The 14,845-nt window shown below is 36.7% G+C and overlaps 4 protein-coding genes across 7 annotated transcripts; 2 read left to right on the top strand and 2 right to left on the bottom strand.

The window, feature by feature from the left end:
- Window positions 1–11: 11 nt before the first annotated feature.
- On the top strand, window positions 12–3,943 carry LOC107043920 (TBC1 domain family member whacked). 3 transcript variants are annotated; one of them, XM_015265618.2, is made up of 6 exons: window positions 12–381; window positions 507–735; window positions 1,342–1,508; window positions 2,013–2,580; window positions 2,712–2,981; window positions 3,270–3,943. In XM_015265618.2, the coding sequence occupies exons 3-6, from the start codon at window positions 1,360–1,362 to the stop codon at window positions 3,384–3,386; spliced, it is 1,104 nt and encodes a 367-aa protein (XP_015121104.1). In that variant the 5' UTR covers window positions 12–381; window positions 507–735; window positions 1,342–1,359; the 3' UTR covers window positions 3,387–3,943. The 3 variants fall into 3 exon arrangements, with proteins under 3 accessions (XP_015121104.1, XP_015121102.1, XP_015121103.1); XM_015265616.2 differs by lacking the exon at window positions 507–735 and having other exon boundaries at window positions 12–320; XM_015265617.2 differs by having other exon boundaries at window positions 347–735.
- LOC107043919 (BRCA1-associated protein) lies at window positions 3,933–7,960 on the bottom strand. The gene is made up of 7 exons (XM_015265615.2): window positions 7,867–7,960; window positions 6,940–7,212; window positions 6,565–6,853; window positions 5,885–6,074; window positions 5,474–5,792; window positions 4,696–5,120; window positions 3,933–4,395 (listed from the first exon to the last, which is right to left on the bottom strand). The coding sequence occupies exons 2-7, from the start codon at window positions 7,013–7,015 to the stop codon at window positions 4,021–4,023; spliced, it is 1,674 nt and encodes a 557-aa protein (XP_015121101.1). The 5' UTR covers window positions 7,016–7,212; window positions 7,867–7,960; the 3' UTR covers window positions 3,933–4,020.
- LOC107043923 (farnesol dehydrogenase) lies at window positions 7,866–9,798 on the top strand. Its single transcript, XM_015265622.2, has 5 exons — window positions 7,866–8,005; window positions 8,495–8,707; window positions 8,970–9,220; window positions 9,418–9,564; window positions 9,645–9,798. The coding sequence occupies exons 1-5, from the start codon at window positions 7,918–7,920 to the stop codon at window positions 9,684–9,686; spliced, it is 741 nt and encodes a 246-aa protein (XP_015121108.1). The 5' UTR covers window positions 7,866–7,917; the 3' UTR covers window positions 9,687–9,798.
- A 286-nt stretch (window positions 9,799–10,084) lies between these two features.
- Window positions 10,085–14,425, bottom strand: LOC107043922 (serine/arginine-rich splicing factor 1B). 2 transcript variants are annotated; one of them, XM_015265620.1, is made up of 4 exons: window positions 14,090–14,425; window positions 13,114–13,498; window positions 12,704–12,905; window positions 10,085–12,113 (listed from the first exon to the last, which is right to left on the bottom strand). In XM_015265620.1, exons 1-3 carry the CDS (start codon window positions 14,257–14,259, stop codon window positions 12,708–12,710), a joined length of 753 nt encoding a protein of 250 aa, XP_015121106.1. In that variant the 5' UTR covers window positions 14,260–14,425; the 3' UTR covers window positions 10,085–12,113; window positions 12,704–12,707. The 2 variants fall into 2 exon arrangements, with proteins under 2 accessions (XP_015121106.1, XP_015121105.1); XM_015265619.1 differs by having other exon boundaries at window positions 10,402–12,905.
- Window positions 14,426–14,845: the final 420 nt, after the last annotated feature.

The following is a 14,845-nucleotide window of genomic DNA, read 5'->3' as shown; positions in this document are numbered from 1 at the left end:
CCCACCTTCGCCGTCATCGGCCGACACAACATCATTTTTTGTTGATGTAGTGGGTAAATGTCAATTCTAATAATAAATCCCCCGAAAAGAATCTCGGAAATAAATCGAAAGCATTGTGCAATCGTCCATAGCCTGCCACGTGTATCCTTACTGCGAAAATCATCAGTTCTGGATGCAGGCTGTCATAAACAGACTTTGCTGTGATATGTGCTCGTACACGTCTGTCAAAGATACTATTTAGTTGGTGGGTGTAGTGTCGCATTACTCAACTCAGCAAAAGGTGATTTCGGTGCCTCCGTAGAATTCGATGCCAAAGAACGGTAAATTTCCCTTCATTCATCTGCTCATTAACATTCCGGGGATGACTCGAGGGTAATGGAGGTACAAACATGTCACATTTTTGGGTCGAAAAAGTCTGCTGACGAGATTTGTCTAGTTGTTTACTATTGGGCATGGCCGATATCTGTTTTTACGAGCCGCACGTCATTTTTATCTCCATTTGCCAGATTAATTGATTTATCAGTGTCCACAGACTCTCTAAGTCTATCAAAATTATCAGCTCCGGGTCATTTCACACGCCTCCCTGCGATATTTGTTTCATCGCTGATGGATGAAAAAGGTCCAGACGGTGAGAAAAAAACACAAGAGCAATTTAACCCAATTGACGAGTTCTGTTTGACGTTAAACTAGTGACCTCACTGCGCCATCAATTCTCCCCGACATAAAACCATATAGGTAAAGAAATAAAACAGAAATGGGAGGAAAATATCAACGATAATGAATAATAAAACGGAACAACTAAGCAAATAAAACGATAAGGAAAATTAATTGAATGTCAATGACGAAAACTTTAGTAGTACTTCATTTAAAATAACTATTTTCCGGTTATAAATTTAAGCATAGGGACGAGTGGGGCACAAGTGTACATTTTCGAGTTTTTTTTAAATTTTAATGATTCATCGAATTGTCAATGCAATGAGATTATTTTTTAAATTCCGAATGAAATTTTTTTTTTAAGTGACAAATTGATTTCTAAAACATCAATATTGAAAAAATAAATCAAGTGTCCCTTTGTCTGATCTTCCTGTGATAATTATTAAAGACAATTTATTAACAATTTTGTCCCAATGAATTTTAATTAATGTTTGCCTTTAGGGGATCTCAGATAATAATAGTAAAACGCATTCTATCTGTCAGTTATTTTCACATTGAGAATAATGAAAAGTTGAAAGGGAAATTGTGGGTTTAGCACGAGTGAGATTATCCTACAATGGTTTATTGCATAAGTGAAAGGACTGTTTGTGGGCAATTCCATGAATTAATTGTTATGTGGGGCTACAGGTGGTGTAGGAAGATGCTATGGCGGCCTCGGGGTCACGCAATAACGAGGAGGATTTGAATGGGGAGTCTGAGTCAGAGGGTAGCAGTATTTATCAGTGTGGATCGGTCATATCAACAGTACCTGATAGGCATGGCTTCCTGGGGGGAGCGCAGTACAGTCCTGAGAGGTGAGAAGATGATGAGTTTCCATTCGATAGATGTTGTTTTCATTCTTTTCAACATTTATGCCTTCGAATATTTTATTTAGAGGAAAAATGGTAATAGAGGAAATGGTGGTTTCACTTGAAGAAGAATCAGGTTTTGATAAATATCTCGGAATTGAAGAGCAATAGTGAAATTTTTATGGAGAGGAGTCAGAGCTAAAAAATATTTTTGTGAAAATTTCGATATTTATTTTGATTTCGTAAAAAATGCCTCGAATTTTTTGGTCAGGGGAAATATTACTTATGAACATTATACTTTGAATTTTTTTATGAACATTATAAATATCGTCTGATCTATGGCAAATGAGGATATATTCACGAGGAAATTTTCTGCAGAAAGTGAGAGCTACAAAACTCTTTCTAAAGTGAAATTAACTGATCTCATTCCACCAGTTCCCTATCAAATTTAGTCTCTTCACTTTTTTCGCCCCACAAATCAGTCTTTTAATTGATTATTTTTCCTCTCAGAAAACAAGCAATATCTCCAGAGGTGATTTTGAGAAGAGAGAGAAAATGGATTCGTATGCTGAACAACTGGAGTTCATTTATGACAAATAATTATCGTAAAGTACGTGAGAGATGTAGAAAAGGGATACCACCGTCAGTGAGGCTTCGTGCCTGGCTAAATCTCTGTGGTGGTCAGTTACTGATGACGGAAAATCCAAATTTGTACGAGGAATTGTTGAAGCGTCCTGGGGATCCAAAGTACATCGAGGACATCAAGAAGGATCTGCACAGGCAGTTTCCACACCATGAGATGTTCGTGGAGAATGCACCTGGCCAGCAGGAATTGTTTCAAGTGCTCAAGGCTTACTCAATACTGAATAGTAAAGTTGGATACTGCCAGGCACAAGCTCCCATTGCTGCTTTTCTGCTGATGCACATGCCAGCAGTCCAGGCTTTCTGGTGTCTCGTGGCTGTTTGTGACAAGTATCTTGTTGGCTACTACAGCCAGGGGATGGAGACACTTCAGAGGGATGGGGACATACTTTTTGCATTGTTGAAGAGAGTGTCACCAGTTGCTTATAAACATCTGGTGAGTTTAATTTTTTTTGTATCTCATTGACAACTGGAATTGTTTTTTTTTTTTACATAAGGATATTTTTTTGGTAATAATTATTTCCACAATTATACGAAAATTAATTTGGTTAATCATTGAAATCACAGAAAAAACAGAAGATGGAACCGATTTTGTACATGACAGAGTGGTTCCTCTGTGTCTACACAAGAACCCTCCCCTGGGAGAGCATCCTGAGGATTTGGGACATGTTCTTGTGTGAAGGAGTGAAGATAATCTTCAAAGTTGGTCTTGTACTGCTCAAAGGATCACTGGGACGTTCGTCCCTCACCAAACAATGTCCCACCATGTATGAAACCCTCCAAGTATTACGAAACCCTCCACCAGAGATAATGGAAGAAGAAGCACTAGTTAATCAGGTGAGAATTCCATCCCTGATTCATCTAAACATTCCATTAATTCCCCATATTACACTGTTAAAAATTCTTTACTGAAATTTCAAGGAATTTCGTAATTAAAAATTCAAAGCTTTATGGAAAAATCTATAGAAACTGTTAATTTCAGTTCAATTATTCCATGAAAATTGACAAAAATCAGGGAAATTCCCGTAATTATTGAAATTAATTACAAATTCAGTATAATTTCTTCCACCCTTTAACTTACATTTTTTTCAAATTTTTCTAATAAAATTTTCAAAATTCTTTCAGATCATGAGACTGAATTTGAGTGAAGAGGATTTCGAGTACGAGCACCAGAGACAGATTCGAAAGAGAAGTAAAATGAAGGAGCAAACTTCTCACGCCACTGCCAATGGGCTAGACTGAACCTCTCAATTGCAAATCCTCAAAAAAATCCCCAAAAAATCAATGAAGAATCAATATCCTAATCCTCAGTCAACAGGTGTGCCTTTCTCACAATTAATATCCTCAATTAAACAAAAAGAGAAGTAATCATACATTTTCTAAGGCTAGTTAGACAATTAAAGACAGACAAACATAATAATCAAATTGAATAATCGAAGTATCTTGCGCACATTCCCATGAATAATCCCATGAGTCCCCATTATATTTTCTAATGTAAAAACCTCAAACCTCATTGACAAAAAAATCAATGCACAATTAATATATTTTTCCTCAATATAAAAAATCTCACAATTACTGTTCATAATATTCATAACTGAGATAAATGGAAAAATCGTTATTGAAATTTATGTTCCTCAGTTAATATTAATATTTATGTACAAAACTTAGGTATCTCCATAATCAGTCGTATTTTTTAATAATAAAAGATGATGCTTATTATATTATGTAATAATACTGAATGAAAGATTATTTAATTTCGTTGAATTGGTGAATAAATAAGACATTTGATTGAGTTTAAATAAAAATTTTGTTATTCATTGAATGAGGTAAAGTTGTATTTCACATTTTCGCTTGATAATAACATTCTAAAAATGAATCAGTGCTTTCGATTTCGTCGTGAACGGGATTTGGGGGTCGTCGTGGAGCTCTCGGGGACAATTATTGTACCACCAGCTATGTCGTCTTTATCCGTTGAATTCTCAATCTGCTTCTGTGCCTCCAAGAAGAACATTAGGTCTCGTATCTGCTCCTTGAGGTCTTGGATCTCCCTGTCTTTTGCATTTTTGCATTCTTTCAGCTCCTCCTGCAGTTGCTTGTGCTTCGTTTGCCAGGAGGTCTGATTTAACTGAAGGGCCTGCCTCAACTCCTTCTCCTCAGACAATTCAGATTGACACTGATTTAGCTTTGTTATAGAAGTCTGCAAACGTTTTTCGAGAGCTAATTTCTCTTTTGTTAGAGCTACTATTTTCTCCTGAAATGCAAATAAATGCAAATATATGAAAATTATGAAAATTCATTAATTATTAATCATTTTTATTTTTATGTAGATCGTTAGTTTTAGTATTTCACATGAATTTTTCTTTAAAAGCAAGTAATAGCTGCATTGAATGTTCAATGTTGTAAATTTGAGTTGAATTTAATATCAAATCGTTTGTCTTGAAAATTTAAGAAAATTTAATTTTCACATTGAATTTAAAAATTCATGAATCTCTGAAGTCTAAAACTCCAATGAGTGAATTTTTGTAACCGATTTTTTTTCAATTAATTGTACCTTAATGTGCGAATTTTCATCTGAAATTATATTCAACTTCTCCCTCAATTCCCCAATTTCTGAAGAGGATCGTTGCTCAATGCGATTCAACCGATCCTCGAAGTACTGTCTCTGTGTCTCCAACTGAGAAGTGAGTAAGTACGTAAATTCCAGTTGCACAGCATCAACTTTCTCGTCTACAGCTGCCCCCTCGCCCTTCGTGGACTCCTGGCCCCCCTCGACCATCTTTCCATCCTTATCCTGGAGCAAACGATGCACAAAGTTATCACCGACGTAATCCCAGACTCGATTGTTTTCAAGCTGCATTGCATAGCAGTGGTGTGTGTCACGGTAGTGCTCAAATGCATGACCCTGATGGTAACGAGAGCAACCGATGTGGCCACAGATCAGGCAGATCCATAGGGCATCGTTGCTTGTGTCTGCAACTGAAGATTACAGTTGGATAAATAAACATAAAATAAAATTGAATTTTCGCAATTTTCCCTGTCATATGGATCTGGAAATGAAAATTTCATTTACAGGTAAAATTTTCTAGTTTCACTATTTATCAATAAATAATAATTAATATTTTTTACATAAATTAATTCCAGTTTCGTTACATTCAACTCAATTTGGCGTATGCCAATCAATAAAAACTCATCTTTTAGATTGGACAAAGAGTTTTCCCCAAAATAGATAAGAAATTCAATCCAATCCCATTAAAAAAGTAGAGAATGAAGGAAAAATGGATTATTTGAAAGCAGTTAGAACAGATTTAGACAGATTAAAGTGTCATTACCACACTCCATGCAGTGGCTGTCTGCCACAGGCTCAGGTGTTTGTGCATAACGACAGACAGGACACGAAATATCACCCCACTTGACCAAACAACTCGAGTGAAACGTGTGATTGCATAATATCGTGAGTATTCCATCAACACTCTCGTCCATTCTCTCCAAACAGACTGGACAAGAAGGCAGTTCTGTATGACCAGTGAGGGCCATTCCATTGTCCGCTACCTCGACCCTCGAGACAAAAACCATGTGGCAAACTACCTCTGGCTCGAGGGAATTATAAGGGGCTCCATTGAACGTATCGTAGAACTCATTCGCCGCAGCCTAGAGCCAAAAAATTGATCTCTAAGTTAATTTGCATCTGGCATTATGACAATCTTCATTCCTCTGGATTATTTTTGACGAAATTCACGTACAGACGAGCGCATTGTGATGAGCGCCATGTACTGGTTGGGACTGTTGTCCCGGAGAATCCGAAAATGCTGGATGTCCTGGTGGCAAGCTGCTGTGAATGTCAGTAGGTCGTGACAGGTCATTGTTGCTGGGACTGAGAGGATACATATCGTGTGACTGCGATCGGCGGCTGAATGTTTCTCTGTTAATTCGCTAGAGGAAGATTTAATGATTGTTGAATTGGATGTCATGGAGGAAGGAATATTCAGTTCACTGTTAGAAATTTTTTTGAATAGTTTGAATAGACTAATAATTTATAAATTTGAGGGTAATATATTGGGGGTTTGAATTAAATTCGAAATGGATCGGAAACTCAATAGAACTGAGGTTTTTGATGCAAAATAGTTGAGGAGATTTCAATGAAAGCTTGAATTCTCAAACTTATTCTGAATATTGAATACTACATTCAATTGAATTTTTAATAAATGAGAATTATTAATTGTTGTTATTGTAATATGGACCTTATATTTTATTGAACAAGAAAATTCCATGCAAAAATCCAATTCATCCCGAAGTTGTTCTACAGTGTTGGAATTTTTAAAAATGTTAAAAATATCAACTTCATTAATTCGAAATTTCAGTAGTAATTTTCTAACATTGGACTGAATCAATTGCAGCAATCTAAACGTAAATATGAACATACTCTTCTTTATAAAGATGCAAGATCCCTTTAGTGACTTCCACAAAGGGATTACCAGAGATAAAATTGATCTGCTCTGTTGATGATGCGTTGGGCGGAGATCCCTCGACAGTTGCTGTGTTAATCTGATTCGACGACGACGAGGACTCCTCTGAGTTTGGCCTTGAGTGCGGTTTACTCGATCCCTGGGACGACAGCAGAGGAACTGGACCCTCAGTGACACTTGCGTAACTCTCCACTGTGATATCACGAGGCTCTCGCCTTCCTCGCATTTTCCTAGCTGCCATTGTGCCTGAAGTGATTAAAATTTCATAAATCAACAGTAGAAAAATTGAATTTTGCTGTTACTCAGGGTCTATTGACATTGTTGGAACGTACTTGCTGTCTCTTCTGCCTCTGGGTCTACAATCTCAATGCGAATGACGCACAGTGACACCAGTATTATTGAAGACATCACACAATGAGCCAGAGGCTCATTTTATTTCACTGTTGATGGATCCACCAACTTTTTTCTTCTCAGTGATCGAACGAAATTTTCTGTTTACTTTACTTGTTGGCTGTGATTCATGAACAAGCACGTCCTGGTCTCTCTCTGTTTTGATGGAGATCAGCTGGTCACTAGGCAGGAGTACAAGTCCAGGTAGAAATTCCCTAGATTTCGAATTATTTGAGAGACTTGTGGACAAGTAAAATCGCAAATTATGTGATCTAAATATTTGGCCATCGCGATTTTGGGTAGTATTAGGGGAAAATGTGAGGAGATATTTTTTATTTTCGATTTATATAGTTACAGAAACGGTATTGTAATATTTTTTATTGTAAAATTGCCGGATTTTCGAGGAAATCACAAATCCAACACGAAATTCCCTAGATTTTGAATTATTTGAGAAGCTAAATAGTAAATCATTTACTCCATTAATTTTTAATTGTTATGAGAGGATCCAAGAAAAAATCAGCACATTTTATCTACATTTTTTAAATCTTATTTACAAATTTGGCAATTAAAAAAAACTGTATTTTCCATTGACCACTCGGTATTAAGATAAATGCAGAATTAGATCAGTTGTTACGCATTGTCCCTTCAAAACTGGAATAATGATATGGATTGAAAAAATGTCATCGATACGTTCTACCGAATCAATTCAATATCTCCCGATATATTGGATGAGAATTAAGGTCACCCAGGTGATGATCTGATCCGCTTTATCCGGTTACTGGCGATTTTTTTTTGAATTTCCATGTTTACTGGAATATCGATTTCAATACTTATAAGTGTTGGGATCCAGTTACGTTGAGTTCGCTTACTTGAACCACGATGATTGCGGTGGATTTGATTGATGACAGTGGCAGTTCAGGATGAATCGTTGGTCGGGTAAGGTCGCCGTGGTCACTGGCGCGAGCGCTGGAATTGGCGCGGCTATTGCCAGAGAACTTGTGCGCAATGGTAGGAATCGAAATTTTTATCATTTGAAAATTATAGAGAACAGAAATTGTAATCTTTAAGCTTGACTGTGCAATTTTTTAAATATTCATGATTTTGTGAACAGAAGAAGATCTCTAGTTGGTTTTTGTAATTTTACACTGTTAGAAAAAAATAAAATTCCATATTTTCCTCAAAGTTCAATGAAATTCTAAATTGTTGAACAGGAGGAATACGAGAATTCGGTATTTCATTTCAATTATCAATAAAAATATGAGCAAGCAGTACCAAAATAGGCTGCATATGTTCAATTATTAGAAATCCAAGACTATATTTACCTAAATGTTTCTAATTTTACAGTTTTCATTGATTTTTCCACAGATTCTTCAATTTTTAATTATAAAATTCCTGAAAATGTTAACAGTGTACCAATTTTCAGGGTTTTGATGGAGTTTTGTATTTTATTTAAATTGCCAATGTCTTAAAATAACATGGGAGCTAATCTTTCAACAGGATTAACTGTCGCCGGACTTGCAAGAAGAGCCGACAAAATCGAAGAGTTGGCTTCGACCCTAGGAGATCAATCAGAAAAACTACACGCAGTCGAGTGTGATGTCTCTCGGGAGGAGAGTGTGATCTCTGCTTTTGCATGGGTGAAGGAACACTTGGGAAGGATCGATGTGCTCGTCAATAATGCCGGAATCACTATAGAAACTACACTGAGTGGTAAATAATATGGGAAGATGGGGTAAAATGGAATGAAAGAATAAATGAATGAATTAATTAAGAGTTTATTTTCGAGAAATGCATATTTTTGAGAGTCAAAAGTAAATCTTCGAAAATATTCAATAAGAAACCTTCAAAAAACCCAGACAATCTTGCCATCTGCATTCATTAATGTCAGAATCAATTAAATTAATTGAGGGAGCAATTGCTCGAGCAGCTTTGATTGAATGATTATGCACTAACGATTAATTAATCATTTCAGAAGGTCGCTTAGAGGACTGGAAAACAGTTTTCGATGTCAATGTACTGGGGCTTTGTTTAGCCACCCGAGAGGGACTGAAAATCATGAGGGAAACTGAGGACGAGGGTCTCATCGTTCACGTCAGTAGTCTCGCTGGTGAGAGAGTTCCTGCAGTCCCCGGATTCAGTATTTATCCAGCCTCGAAACGAGCGATAACTGCACTGGCACAATCTCTACGAAATGAACTCGTCGGATCAAAAATTCGTGTTACAGTAATGATTTGATAATTAATAACATCTTGATTCATAACATCACGTCTCACTATCAATCAATAACATTTAAAGATTAAAATGGTACAAGTCAATTTTGACTATTGACAAGTTTTCAATGAATATCTCGGAATCTAAGGGAGATAGCAAAATATTTTTCAAAACCTTTTTTGCAATAACAATTCATCTTTTTTCCACAGTCAATCACTCCAGGTCTTGTAGCCACAGATCTGATGGCAACATATTCGTCATTCTCCCAGGAAATTCTGAACGCAATGCCTTCATTGAAACCTGACGACATTGCAGCTGCAATAATCTACGCCTTGTCCACACCACCCCATGTTTCGGTACAAAATCAAATAATTTCATAATTAAAGATCACTATACTTTTACTTGAATTTCAGAAATATCTGGTGATTGGTTTCAGGTGCAAGAAATTATTCTGCGTCCAGTGGGTGAATCCTGGTAGAAATCTCCTGGCTCTCCTCATGTGATACTTCGCATTAAAAAGTCTATTCTCTATTCATGATGAAAAAAATATTGTCAATTTCCAACATCTGAATAAATAAAATACTCCAAGACTCAAATTCTGTTAAAAAACACAAATCCAATAAAAATAATTACAAGACACTAAAAATAGGAAAGAAAGATCATAGAAATAATCTCAACGATTTCAACAAACAAATTTAAGGGTGATAAGTACAAAATGATTTAAATGGAGGTAAAAAAAAATCTTTGAAAATGAGTTTACTAAATAATTTCATAATTAACAATCACTTCACCTGAATTAAAAAAATATCTAGTAAAAAATATTGTCATTTTCCTACATCTGTCTATATAAATAAATAAAAAACACCAAGACTCAAATTATCTCAATCTCCATATTTATTCAATCAATAAATGAATATACAGCGATAATCCAGTGATGCCCCAAGAGACCTGCAAAGCAATCTACCTGTTCTCTGCAAACTTCCGTTAAAAACAGATGAATCCAACAAAAAAAAAACTAAAAATAGAAAGTAAAGATCACAGAAATAGTCCCAACGATTTCAACAAAAAAAATCTAAGGTTGATAAGCACAAAATGACTAAAATGGGAGAAAAAAATGTTAAAACACGAGTACACACAGGGAACTACTCAAGGTGGGGAGTGAACAATGACTGTCATCACGTTAACGAATCTTGTCAATTGATGGGAAACAGAGTACATCCGAGTGCTCCTCATTATTCTGATTCATCTATTGATTAATCTCTTCCAAGTGCTCGCCAAGTGTTCAGAGGTATTAATTAAGCCAAATAAATAATGCATGCAAGAGTAAATGAACAAGTCACCTCACTGTGAAAAATAATGGAGAAAAAACAAAATGTAAAAAAGGAGAATTGAAATCGGTGTCCAAATACCTCAGGCATCCGATCCACTGATATTCCATTAAACCACGATAATCCAAGTGTTCCAATATCCAATCGCTCCAACCTAGTATCGAAGCGATCCGTGAGCCCTAGAAGGCGAGAAGCCTCTGTTCCACACAATTGACAATTCCCATTTCTCTTACAACATTAATCCCAAATCCTGTGTTCCAAATATACTCCATAACTCCAAAGGACAAATCCACATTTAACAAAATCCCGCGAAGATATTCTAAATCCCAATTTTATAATCCTCTCCTCAGTTCAATCCTCTAAAAACATCCAGTCAGATCCCATCGAGACGCAAGGCCGATTATTAACGATTATATCGAATGATTTTAAACGATTTAAAAGTCCTCTTGGAGCTCTCTGATTCCTCGTAGGCTCCTTTTGCATTATTCACGGCGCACTAAACGTACACTTTGATGATAAAATTTTTTTTTCTCTCATGGAAAATTATTCATCACGATTGTTCCTCGAATTATTCAAAACAAATGTTCAATCGATAAAATTACAGTTAAACAAAGTTGACAGTTAATTGCTCACTGATACACTATTGTTCTCCACAGTGGATACTGGGTAGAGTAGTGAACGAATGCAAAGTGACAAATTGATAAGAACAGTCAGGGGTCCTCTGATAAATTGTGGCCTTATGTGTGCTTTGGTCTCGATGAAATTCCATTCGTCAAAATACTTTTTCCTATATTTTTTTTTAAATCCTTAATCCGCAATTTAAAATCTTTCCTCTTGGTTAATGCAATCCTGTCCCATTATTCGTGACTTTATGATAATGAAATATCCTTTTTAATAATTATTATTATTCGACGATAAAATAATCCATCCAAAACGCGCGGGTCCATCTCTCAATTATCCATCGAAGAATCAACGATCGTGTGGGGTTCAGTTTTTCATTCATTGTGTTACAATCCAATCCAATATACAAAAGAAGAAAAAATACATTAGTTTCTTGATTACAGACATGTCATTTTTGGATTAAATAGTTTCATTTTTTATTTATAAACTTATTTACTACGAAAATTTCCTGTGATTTTTCTTCAATTTTTATAAAGCAGAAAATTTATTGTGTAAAATCACAGAAAATAATTGCAGGGAATTATTTTTGTTTTCCTTTTGATTTGACAATTTCAGGGAAATTTAGTAAAAAATTTTACTGCCAACGAATTTTCAGTAAAAGGAAAACAAAAATTCAATTCTTTTCGACTGAATTTTGTACGCTTATAGGATATTTATGGTCTACAATTCTTTCATTTTTCTTCATTTTATTTGACAAAATAATCTGTTAGCTTGCATTTCTGACTACGGAATTCAATTTATTTTTCTTCTACTGTTTGAATCAAGTGTCTGAGAAGTAGAATGGATAACGCAATTGTCAAGCACAAGGGTGAAAATAAATTCTTCAACGACACTTTTCTTCAAGGCCACTCAAGTCGCAGTTCTTATTCTCTTGCATCTAAGTTTCGTGTTCAAGACTATGAAAAAAATGGTGCTGTGTTTCTTTATAATATTCTCGTCATTTGGAAAATTATAAACGTGATTGGTAATGAGTTCTGATCTGGGCAGTCATCGAACCGACAGTTTCATGATTATTGAGCTTTTTGCATTCATTTTTTCATCTAATAATTCTTATTCCAGCAATTGAAGAGAGAAAAAAAAAGAGTCAGAACGGAATGTTTAACTAAAATGTGCAGAATCGAACGATCAGTGAATTTTAAAACTGGAACATTGATTCTGGCATAATAAAGATGAAATAATAACTCGAATTCTGCCTTTTAAAAATATCCATCTCTTCTTTCAGTCATTCGTACAATGATCACGATGAAAAAGAAATAGAACGATTATTTCATTGATAGGAATATCAAATTGGTGTTACTTAATTGCCAGTCTGTCACAATTTTTGGATTGGATAGTTAAGCAATAAGTTTAATCTCTTCATCTTCAGCAGTTTTTTATCTTTTTTTTTTTTTTTTCAAGTTAGAAAATCATGAAATCGTGTCAAAAGCAAATCAACGTGTTTCGGTTATTGTTATCAAATGTGAGACATATATGGGTATATACGTACACACTTAGTCGTAAGAACGAGACCTCGAGCGTGATCGTGAGCGCGAGTAGTTACGCCGCAGTGGGGAATAGGTCGGTGAGCCACGACGACGTGGACTGTAGCTGCGTGAACGACTACGTCCACCACCTCTCTCACGATCCTCACTGCGTCCACGCTCACCTGTTGTGTGGTCCTCTTTGACTCTTATGTAGGCAACTTCTCCCTGGAAATTGAAAAATATGTTGGTTAATTTTAATTCCAGGATTCTTACATCTGGTCTTGGGAGTGAATGATGATGTGATTTTATTTCAGAACAGCTACCCATTTCGAATGAATAAATAAATACACAAAGATAATAAATAATATTCCATTTGCCTCTCTCTCCTCCATTTTACCCAATTCCCCCCAAATAATAAAAAATCCCCACAAACCTCATGCGACCTGAATCTCGAGTCGTCCAGTTTCTTCACTGCATACTTCATGTCCTCATACCGTAGGAATTCCACCACCCCAGTGCCATCCTTGTAAACATCGGCGAAGCAGACGTCGCCAGCCTCCCTCATGTGGTCCTTGAGATCCTGCCAGCTGCCCGATGGGGGCAGACCAGTGACAACAACCCTGTACTGGGATCTCCTGGCTGGTGGTCCTCGCCCCCTCGAGTTCCCCACGTCCCCGCGACCTCCACGTCCACTGTCCCCAGCTCCCCGTCCACCCCTGAAATTATTACTGGGCCCCCCACCTCTGGGGAACTCAACTCTCAGCCTGTAGCCATCGTAATCGTAGCCGTCCCTGGCGTGCACAGCGTCCTCAGCGTCCCTGAAATGAACATGTCCAATCTCCTTACTTTTATCTCCTGAATGTTGTCGTTGCAATATCAGAAAGTAGGGTAAGCAAGTCAATTTCTGGACGATTTAAAGTTGCACTGCATATTCCATTGCAATGGTACTATCATTAATACCGTCGCCCCATCAAATATTTTCTAAAATACCCAAATAAGGCGCTACGGTTGATCCCACCAGGTGCTCTTAACGAAAACAGATCGTATAATTTGATTGACAGTTGTTCGAGTAGTCTGAGCCAATACTTTGGCATCTCGATACTCGTTACTTTCGGCTTTGGGAAATAGCGGATTAAAAGTAACGAATAGTTACGGCCCGGACATCTCTACCCTGAAAATTTTCAACTCTCCTGTACTCTGACCAGAAAAAAAAACAAAACAAATTGAGAGAAATCCCGGGCGCATGCGTATCGCCTTCATTATCAGAGCAATAAAATGGCAAAAAAAAATTGGCAATATTTTTTGCCTCTGCCGCCTCCGGAGGTCAGTCGATGTTTTCAGACGACTTCTTCTTATCAAAGGGAATAGTAATGCCTCAAATGACGCTGCAGAATGATGAAATAACTCACCTTGGATCGTCGAACTCGACGAAAGCGAATGGTGGTCCCCTGCGATTCTTCAGGTCCACGAACGTTACTTTACCGAATTTGTAGAACAAGTCCTGTATATCCTTGGTCCTTATATCTGGTGGCAAATTACCAACGTATATTCTGCACTCATTTCTACCACCGTGAGACATTATCAATGGCCTCTGTTACTCTCAAAATATAAAATGAGTTTATTTCAGGGGGATAATTGGGTGTTGAGCTTGGTCGAATGTTTTGTTTTCTCAGGATGTAAAAATTCCACCTCGATGCTGCTCGATGCACCATCAACGACTCTATCGTGGGAAATAAATGCAAGATGGCGGAACAACCGGTGGAAAGGGAGAGGAAGTACAGAAAATGGCGGGGTACAGTGCTGCCAGGGAAGAATTAGTTCCCGAATTTTTAGTCTCGAAATCTCACCAATTTTCCATCGAAATTGTCCCATTTTTGTGTTATAAAATAAAGAGGAATGGAGATAAGAACAATGAGGGGGGAATTCCCCCGGAAATTTGTGGATCCAACATCAACGAAAAAGGTGCCATCCGTAGCCATGAACTAATTAAAACTATTAACGATTTTAGTAAAAAAAAAGTTGGCTTTTAAAAAATTTAAGTAATGTTTTCTGTCACTGATCTATTCGGCTATATTTAACTCATTTCATGGGCATTGAATCGAATGTCGACACAATGAAAATCGCCTTGGATTTACTTCTCCCGAAGAAACAAAAGAGACTGCGTA

The sequence above is a fragment of the Diachasma alloeum genome, unplaced genomic scaffold (genome assembly GCF_001412515.2).
Source record: "Diachasma alloeum isolate Michigan unplaced genomic scaffold, Dall2.0 Dall_scaffold_00648, whole genome shotgun sequence".
NCBI lineage: Eukaryota > Metazoa > Arthropoda > Insecta > Hymenoptera > Braconidae > Diachasma > Diachasma alloeum.
The sequence above is the reverse complement of the archived record's forward strand: the minus strand, read 5'-3'. Positions and strand labels throughout refer to the sequence as shown.

Bases quoted from the DNA above. Each gene is read 5' to 3' on its own strand.
- LOC107043920 (XM_015265616.2), top strand. From the start codon at position 1,360: ATGGCGGCCTCGGGGTCACGCAATAACGAGGAGGATTTGAATGGGGAG. The intron at 1,509-2,012 runs GTGAGAAGATGA...TTTTCCTCTCAG, and splicing joins GCGCAGTACAGTCCTGAGAG to AAAACAAGCAATATCTCCAG. The intron at 2,982-3,269 runs GTGAGAATTCCA...AAATTCTTTCAG, and splicing joins AAGAAGCACTAGTTAATCAG to ATCATGAGACTGAATTTGAG.
- LOC107043919 (XM_015265615.2), bottom strand. From the start codon at position 7,015: ATGTCTTCAATAATACTGGTGTCACTGTGCGTCATTCGCATTGAGATT. The intron at 6,854-6,939 runs GTACGTTCCAAC...TAATCACTTCAG, and splicing joins AGAGGCAGAAGAGACAGCAA to GCACAATGGCAGCTAGGAAA. The intron at 4,396-4,695 runs GTACAATTAATT...TTTGCATTTCAG, and splicing joins ATGAAAATTCGCACATTAAG to GAGAAAATAGTAGCTCTAAC.
- LOC107043923 (XM_015265622.2), top strand. From the start codon at position 7,918: ATGAATCGTTGGTCGGGTAAGGTCGCCGTGGTCACTGGCGCGAGCGCT. The intron at 9,221-9,417 runs GTAATGATTTGA...TTTTTTCCACAG, and splicing joins GATCAAAAATTCGTGTTACA to TCAATCACTCCAGGTCTTGT. The intron at 9,565-9,644 runs GTACAAAATCAA...GATTGGTTTCAG, and splicing joins CCACACCACCCCATGTTTCG to GTGCAAGAAATTATTCTGCG.
- LOC107043922 (XM_015265620.1), bottom strand. From the start codon at position 14,259: ATGTCTCACGGTGGTAGAAATGAGTGCAGAATATACGTTGGTAATTTG. The intron at 13,499-14,089 runs GTGAGTTATTTC...TGTTCATTTCAG, and splicing joins GTCGAGTTCGACGATCCAAG to GGACGCTGAGGACGCTGTGC. The intron at 12,906-13,113 runs GTTTGTGGGGAT...TTCAATTTCCAG, and splicing joins CGAGATTCAGGTCGCATGAG to GGAGAAGTTGCCTACATAAG.